The 8,647-nt window shown below is 47.5% G+C and overlaps 2 protein-coding genes across 2 annotated transcripts in view; both read right to left on the bottom strand.

The window, feature by feature from the left end:
• Positions 1–6,068, bottom strand: part of gas6 (growth arrest-specific 6) — an 18,272-nt gene extending 12,204 nt beyond the window's left edge. The window contains exons 1-4 of the mRNA XM_084475854.1: positions 5,143–6,068; positions 4,229–4,389; positions 2,021–2,045; positions 1,869–1,931 (exon numbers count right to left, since the gene is read on the bottom strand). Coding sequence (XP_084331980.1) covers positions 1,869–1,931; positions 2,021–2,045; positions 4,229–4,389; positions 5,143–5,218 — 325 coding nt within the window. The 5' untranslated portion in view covers positions 5,219–6,068. The remainder of the gene's footprint in view (positions 1–1,868; positions 1,932–2,020; positions 2,046–4,228; positions 4,390–5,142) is intronic.
• Positions 6,069–6,684: 616 nt separating this feature from the next.
• pros1 (protein S) overlaps positions 6,685–8,647 on the bottom strand; it is a 10,498-nt gene continuing 8,535 nt past the window's right edge. Inside the window, exons 12-14 of the mRNA XM_084476222.1 lie at positions 8,492–8,619; positions 7,938–8,169; positions 6,685–7,383 (exon numbers count right to left, since the gene is read on the bottom strand). Coding sequence (XP_084332348.1) covers positions 7,211–7,383; positions 7,938–8,169; positions 8,492–8,619 — 533 coding nt within the window. The 3' untranslated portion in view covers positions 6,685–7,210. The remainder of the gene's footprint in view (positions 7,384–7,937; positions 8,170–8,491; positions 8,620–8,647) is intronic.

Below are 8,647 nucleotides of genomic sequence, written 5' to 3'. Positions count from 1 at the left end.
AAAATTGCCTTTCAGTTTCTGAGGAGGTCTGCTGCAAAAATCTGAAGCAGAGGCTCAAACCCGAGAAGAAGGGTTTGAGGGTTGAGCGTTTGTTTCCTTTACAGAGTAGCACACTACTAGATATGATGAATCCCTTTACACAATACACTACTTCATATGCCCTTTGACGCCTGGAAACTACTACTAGTACTTCACAGTTCATCAAAGGAAAAAAATATGACAGAAATTTCGAAAGCATTAAATACAATTCATCTCACAATGAATTGATTTTGGTTTCAATGTGCTCTTTGGCCAGCGGATGGCGGTACAATGTAGACCTACATTGGGTCTACTAGTAGCCTGCCAAGCGCAGATTATAAACATAAGCCTCCCTCACACGTAGTTCCCGGGAAATTACCGGGATAACCTTTCAGGCACGGTCAGTGATATTCACTATTCATCCATAGCTATTTCCGTCTTGCACCCTTTCAAACATGGCTTAGCAATGCCGGAATAGATGGGCCAATAAATTCCCCAATATCGACCCCTGTTCCCATTAACAGATGACCCATTAAGGGAATGTTCCAGAACATTTCCGCGATACTGTCTTCGGCTAGCTAGCAACGAAGAGGAGCGTACTGACTATCGGGTAATGTCATTTCCCGATCCACAGGAGAAAATACGTGGCTTTAGTTTTCTAGAGAGCGGGACGGAGAGAGGGTTGGAGGATGGGGGAGGTTTTGGTTGGTTTAAGTTTTCATGGAGACGGAATGTGGACGTGCCTAAGAGAAAAGGCCTGATTGTGTACATCACTGTTGAGAGTGAGACGTAGTGAACGCTGACTGAGTACATCACTGTAGAGAGTAAGACGTAGTGAACGCTGAGTACATCACTGTAGAGAGTGAGACGTAGTGAACGCTGACTGAGTACATCACTGTAGAGAGTGAGACGTAGTGAACGCTGACTGAGTACATCACTGATGAGAGTGAGACGTAGTGAACGCTGACTGAGTACATCACTGATGAGAGTGAGACGTAGTGAACGCTGACTGAGTACATCACTGTTGAGAGTGAGACGTAGTGAACACTGACTGAGTACATCACTGATGAGAGTGAGACGTAGTGAACACTGAGTACATCACTGTTGAGAGTGAGACGTAGTGAACGCTGAGTACATCACTGTTGAGAGTGAGACGTAGTGAACGCTGACTGAGTACATCACTGTAGAGAGTGAGACGTAGTGAATGCTGACTGAGTACATCACTGATGAGAGTGAGACGTAGTGAACACTGACTGAGTACATCACTGATGAGAGTGACAAGTAGTGAACGCTGATTGTGTACAGCCATACTGAGAGTCAGATGTAGTGAACACTGATTGTGTACAGCCATGATGAGAGTGAGACGTAGTGAACGCTGAGTACATCACTGTTAAGAGTGAGACATAGTGAACGCTGAATGAGTACAGCCATGATGAGAGTGAGACGTAGTGAACGCTGAGTACATCACTGTTAGAGAGTGAGAAATAGTGAACGCTGAGTACATCACTGTTAGAGAGTGAGACGTAGTGAACGCTGAGTACATCACTGTTAGAGAGTGAGACGTAGTGAACGCTGAATGAGTACAGCCATGATGAGAGTGAGACGTAGTGAACGCTGAGTACATCACTGTTAGAGAGTGAGACGTAGTGAACACTGAATGAGTACAGCCATAATGAAAGTGAGACGTAGTGAACGCTGACTGAGTACATCACTGTTGAGAGTGAGACGTAGTGAACGCTGAGTACATCACTGTTAAGAGAGTGAGACGTAGTGAACGCTGAGTACATCACTGTTAAGAGAGTGAGACGTAGTGAACACTGAGTACATCACTGTTAGAGAGTGAGACCTACTGTGCACACAGGTGACCAGGTCCTGCTTCTTCTTCTCTGAGTCGCCAAACTGCTCCATGCAGGCTAGACAGGAAGTAGAATAAGAGCAGGTTACGACCCCTCCCCCTGTTCACAGCCACAGAGAAATGGACAGCCGGTGGAGGATGACTTACCTAAATACTTTGGGTAGAAGTAGTCCTGTACCAGAGGGAAACATAATATAAATATAAGAATCATTAAGACTACATTAGGTATTCAATTCATAAAAGTCTGGGAGGCGGGCACACACACACACACACACACACACACACACACACACACACACACACACACACACACACACACACACACACACACACACACACACACACACACACACACACACACACACAGGATACCGTCTAGTCCAGCCATGATGGGAGTCAGAGGTAGTGCAAACTCAGCACAGAGCAGGAGGAGGGTGAGGGTGAGTTCAGCCATGATGAGATTGAGACTCGGTGAATACTCAGAGTCATGTTGAGGGTGAGACGGAGGGGAATATTGTCTCAGGACCGCCATGCACACACAACACACAGTGTGTGCTTGTGTTTTAGGGGTGTGACTATGGAACCAGCTAGGAGTGTGGGGTGTTCATTTTCTTTACATGGTGAACTACTTGATGCGGTCGATTTCTTAACATAGTAAACTACCTAATATGGTCAATTTATTTAAATAGTACACTACTTGATATGGTTCATTCCTTCACATAGTACACTACTTGATGTGGTACCCTATTACTAGAGTCAATAATCAATTGGCTTCATCAAGTATGAAAAGTAAAACTGCTCTGAGTCTCGACACAAAGTTTAAGTGACAACAGGAAGTTGATGCTTGTTGTCAGGGGCAACCAGCAGTAACCAGGGATACCCTCAGCCTCTCCTCTGCAGAGCTGCAGCAAAGTGTTGAGTCAGAGGATGAATAATGAATTCATGAATGAGACTGCAGTTCTCCTGCACGCGAACAGACACACACACACACACACACACTTAATATAGTGTACGCCCTAGTACCAATACACGACAGATACACTATATATACGCAAAACCAATAGATGCTGAAATATACTGTAAATACACACACAACTTAATTCAACATAGCCACACCTAACCCTTCCCAAAACTCAACCATAACTTACACACTAGGAGTTAAGCAGTTCTACAGGGAAGGTAAGAACGCTAACGTTAATAATAATAATAATAATACATTTATTTTAAAAGGTGCCTTTCAAAGCTCTCAAGGACGCCGTACAGAACATGAATACAATCATCCAACAGTTAAAATAAGGTGGACAACGGGTGATGGTGATGTGGTGATGTGGGAAGGTGAGATCAGGAGGGGTAGGCAGATATGAAAAAGTGAGTTTTGAGTTTTGATTTGAACTGTGATATGGAGTCGGTGTTGTGGATGTCACGTTACCGATGTGCTAGGAGTGGACGCTCAGGTAAGTCCAGGGAAGAACACAGATGTTAGACACACCCACCTTTAAAAGTTATGGCTACCGTTGGTCAAGTAGAAAATATTAAATTTTGAAGCAAATATATTTTGTGTGTATTTTGATTATGTGTGTGTGTGTGTGTGTGCACATGAGTGAATGAGAGTAAGTGAGTGAGTGAGTGTGTGTACATGAGTGTGTGTGTGTTTTGAAACACAGTGGTAGATAGCACAGTGAGAGTGAGTGCGTGTGTGTTTCAGTGTGTGTGTGTGTGTGTGTGTGTGTGTGTGTGTGTGTGTGTGTGTGTGTGTGTGTGTGTGTGTGTGTGTGTGTGTGTGTGTGTGTGTGTGTGTGTGTGTGTTTCAGTGTGTGTGTGCGTGTGTGTGTGTGTGTGTGTGTGTTCATTAGGGTCACCGAGTCCTATGGTCTCTGAGGGAGTATATTTCACTCCTGGGGATTGTCTGTAACCATGGCTACCGAAGCTAAATATTGGAACATTATCGTGGTGGATTGTTGCCACTGTTGGAAAGTGTCGAGGGGGGAAATGTAATTATCATCTAGGCGGCTGGCTCGGTGGAGAGGCAACCCGACCACTATCTATCACTGCGTTTCGAAATACGCACGCACACACACACACACACACACACACACACACACACACACACACACACACACACACACACACACACACACACACACACACACACACACACACACACACACACACACACACACACACAGTGGTCATTAGGCCGTGTGTGTGCTTATTCTAAATTGATTAACGGGTAATTGCAGTTCGTTCCTAATTGATAACCTTAACAGATAATTGAAACCAGTGTGCCTGACTAAGAGGGCAGCGGTACCAGCAGTAGCGGTACCACTCCATCTCCGGTGAGGGCCCAGTACTGACCGTCTCGGGCTGGTTCTCGAACACCTCCCGCGCCTCCTCCTTACTGCAGCGTTCCTCCACGCACTCCCGCTCCAGGTGACCCTGCTTGGTCTCCTCAAACACCTGGTAGGCTCTCCGCGGGCGGCTGAGGAACACGCTGGCCTGCTGCCGGGTCAACGAGACTGACACACACAGTACTCCATGTTACCATCCTCCCACCCTTTAATGTACTACACCCCCCCTCCTCCTCCTCCTCCTCCTCCTCCTCCCTCGAGACTGACACACAATACCTTATGTACCAATACTACTGATTTAAATGTACACCAGTCTAATGAGTAAACCTTGAATAGAAACGGTTTATTTTTTCTCAAAACTTTACTCCAGGGTCTATACTGAGTCAGGGCTGTCAAGCATGAGGTGAAATTGCACATCGGAATACCATCTCTTTACATTTACCAAGTCATACTTTACATCACAATAGTACCTCTTTACACGCACAAAGTCAGACTTTGCATCCAATGCTACCTCTTTATACCAAGTCAGACTTAACGTTACATCCCAATAATACCTCTTTACGCGTAAGCCTACCAAGTCATACTTTACATCCCAATACAACATACTCCCATACTCTTTACGCCTAAGCCTACCAGTACCAAGTCATACTTTACATCACGATACTACCTCTTTACGCGTACTACGTCAGACTCAACATCACCTCTATCCAGGTACTACATCCGACTTCAAAGACTACATATTTTCACGTACTAGGTCCAACTTTACATCACACATCGCCTCTTTACAGGCACTTTAGACAGACTTAACACCACAACACCGCCTCTTTACACGGACCAGGTCTAACTTTACTCCTACTGCGCCCCGCAAGGTACTGGGTTAGCGGGTTAGCCTGCGGGTAGCATGGGGCTCTGGATACTTACTGCTGTCGGACCAGCAGGAGAACAGGAGGACCAGCAGGACCCCCCGCAGCAGGGTCCTGGTCGGAGTGGGTCTCATGTCTGCTGGTCTCTCTCTCTCTCGGTCTCTCTGGTCAGGGTTCTAACTTTCTCTCCCGGTCTCTGCACCAAGAACCACTGCGGTGCTTCCACTCCTCCTCCGCCACACGACACGACGCGGTGCGGCGGGCTGGCCGCTGCGGTCCTCTGGGAACGTTAACTTCTGTGTTCCGGACCTCTCCGGGTCCCTGGTTTAGTACCGTCCGTTTTCCAGACCTCCCTGAGTCCCTGGTCTAGTACCGTCCGTATCCTGGACCTCTCCGGGTCCCTGGTCTAGTACCGTCCGTGTTCCGGACCTCCCCGAGTCCCTGGTCTAGTACCGTCCGTGTTCCGGACCTCCCCGAGTCCCTGGTCTAGTACCGTCCGTGTCCTGGACCTCTCCGGGTTCCTGGTCTAGTACCGTCCGTGTCCTGGACCTCTCCGGGTTCCTGGTCTAGTACCGTCCGTGTTCTGGACCTCCACGCATGCACACCCCGCGACCTCGTTCCTCTGGCTACCGCGGCAGCTCGACTCCCATCGCGGTTCTCTCGGAGCTCTTGTCCCGCTAGAAGAACAACACTGTAGTCCCGTTGGAACAACACTTTAGTCCCGGGTTCCCCGTGGTTCTAGACCCCAGGTTCTTCTCTGGATATACAGTCCCCTGGGTCCCCTGCAGTTCTAGTCCCGCTAAAAGAGCACTCTGGTCCCGCTGGAAGACCGCACGTTTCTCAGGACTTCGGACTGAGCTGTGGAAAGTTGTCTGAAGGACGGTAGTCTGTTATGGTGCAGTTCAGGCTCTCTGCCGTTGTCTCTCGCTTTCTCTCTCTCTCTCTCTCTCTCTGTGATCTCCCACCCTGTGTGTGTGTGTGTGTGTGTGTGTGTGTGTGTGTGTGTGTGTGTGTGTGTGTGTGTGTGTGTGTGTGTGTGTGTGTGTGTGTGTGTGTGTGTGTGTGTGTGTGTGTGTGTGTGTGTGTGTGTGTGTGTGTGTGTGTGCGTGTGCTTTCTTAAGTAAATTGTTGCAATACTTGGCATGCGGTTATTAAAACATGCTTAGGCTGATAAACGGATCTGTTTTGGTAAAGCAAATCTACAGTTTCAAGGTTGACTTACCGATACCTCGAAACTAAATATAGTTCATGAACTGAACTACACTGATTCTGTTAGGTTCTTGTTTTCAAGAAAACGATTTCATAATCTCCCCAGTGTCTCCCCCACGTCTGTTTTTGTTATGCATGGCGGATTTTCTGCCGATCTTTCTTTTCTATTGAACTGTGCTGTCTTCATATTATTCTGAGTCATTCTGTTTCCGTCCAGATTTGTTGCTGTGGTCTATTGAGTACTTTGGGTCAACATCCCATCAAATAGTTAAATAAATAGTATGTCTCTCCCTGACTTCATATCATCATAGCGTAAAATAGTTACAGAACTGTTTGTTTGACATGTTTTAACATGTTGGGATGTGGTCATGTTCAAACTCATTACTCAAACTATTGTTATTATTGTCATTTTTTATTAAAAGTGAAAGACAGAAAATAAGACACGTATTCAACCACTTAAACAAAAATTGAAATAAAGAAACACTTGGCAGATCACGTTTGTCAAAATAGGAAAGTATTCCGAGTTAATTATAAATTTTCCTAAAAGTGAAAAGGCTTCACGTCATGTAGCGCCATGTCGCCCTCTAGTGGTGTTTATGCGGTGAAGCAGCCAGCTTCTAATGTCCCCAAATACCCGAGATGTCCCCACACATACCCCCAAATACCCCCAAATGTTGCCAAATACCCCCAGATGATTCCATACATCTCCGGATGTCCTCAAATACCCCAGATAAAAGTCACTGACTCACAGGTCCAGCTCAGTGGTGGAGTTCAGATCCAGATCACCACCGCTCCTCCTCCTCCTCCTCCTCCTCCTCCTCCTCCTCCTCCTCCTCCTCCTCCTCCGCCTGCTGCCAGCCAGGTTCCACCGTCACCCGCTGGTCGGACGTTCCCGAGGGGAGGAAGTGCCGACGCGGTCACTTCCTGTGTGGCTGGGTGTAGGGGGCGGAGAAGGGGGGGCAGGAGTGGGACTTGATGCTGTTGTGTTTGGCGTCCGCCTCGTCGAGGTCCAGCAGACGTCCGTCCACCTGCAGCGTCATGCAGCCGTGGTAGTGGGCCGACACCGGCGTGGTCCAGAGGGGCAGCTCGTCTGGAGAGGGGGTCAGGACACACACAACAGGGGGGAAGCAACGCGGGTAAGATCGTTATATATAAAGCACATCTTCAATAAAGAACGTGTAAGATTGTTATATATAAAGCACATCTTCAATAAAGAACGTGTAAGATTGTTATATATAAAGCACATCTTCAATAAAGAATGTGTTGATTGTATGATATAAAGTGAATATGAAATAAAGAGTGTGTATAACATTGTGTGAATAAGTGAATAATAAATAAACAGTGTGTGTAAGATTGTATGATATAAAGTGACTATGAAATAAAGAGTGTATAACATTGTGTGAATAAGTGAATAATAAAGAGAGTGTATAACATTGTGTGAATAAGTGAATAATAAAGAGTGTGTATAACATTGTATGACAAAGTGAATAATAAAGAGTGTGTATAACATTGTATGACAAAGTGAATAATAAAGAGTGTGTATAACATTGTGTGACAAAGTGAATAATAAAGAGTGTGTATAACATTGTGTGACAAAGTGAATAATAAAGAGTGTGTGATCTTAAGCCATAAAGCCTGACGGACCGGGCAGGCCCCCGACGCAGGTCTCCAGGGGCGTCGTCATGGCATCAGCCAGCCTCTGCAGGGCGGGGCCTAGTGTGGTGGGCGGGGCGTAGGCGGTGCTGGAGGCGGAGTCACTGGAGAGCAGGAGGTGGGTGGAGTTGAAGCTCAGCACGGCCGTGAAGTGCTCCGGGTAGCACAGCATCAGGGAGTCCAGCCGCGCCACGGACACGCCCTCCAGGAACACCTGCAGGTTCTGGAGACACCGGGTCAGGGGTCAGGGGTCAGGGGTCAGGGGTCACCAGGTGTCTCAAAGGTCCCACGACGACGTGCCACCAGGTGTTGTGAGTGTGATCGGCCGCCACGAGCCGTTTTGAAAATGTTGGCTGTTTCTGACATCACAGGTGGGCGTGGTCCAACTAGATGTGTGACGCCCACCTGTGATGTCATAAGAGACAGATTTTCAAAACGGCTTGTAACGGCTGATCACACCCACACCTGGTGGCACGTCGTCACGGGACCTTTAAGATTCAGCGTGGAGGATGAGGAGGAGGATGAGGAGGATGTTTGCTACGTACTGCCTCGTTTTCTCCCTGCCCTGTTACCACGGCGATGGAAAGGGGGGCGGACTGGTTGGAGACCAGGGCGAAGAGGACCCCGGTACTGCTGGAGGGACGGATGGTCAGACGCACCTCCACCTGACCGCCTACACACACACACACACACACACACAC

Source organism: Micromesistius poutassou (assembly GCF_964030765.1).
Source record: "Micromesistius poutassou genome assembly, chromosome: 12".
Lineage (NCBI taxonomy): Eukaryota > Metazoa > Chordata > Actinopteri > Gadiformes > Gadidae > Micromesistius > Micromesistius poutassou.
Note: the sequence above shows the minus strand (reverse complement) of the source record. Positions and strands in the feature narration are given on the sequence as shown.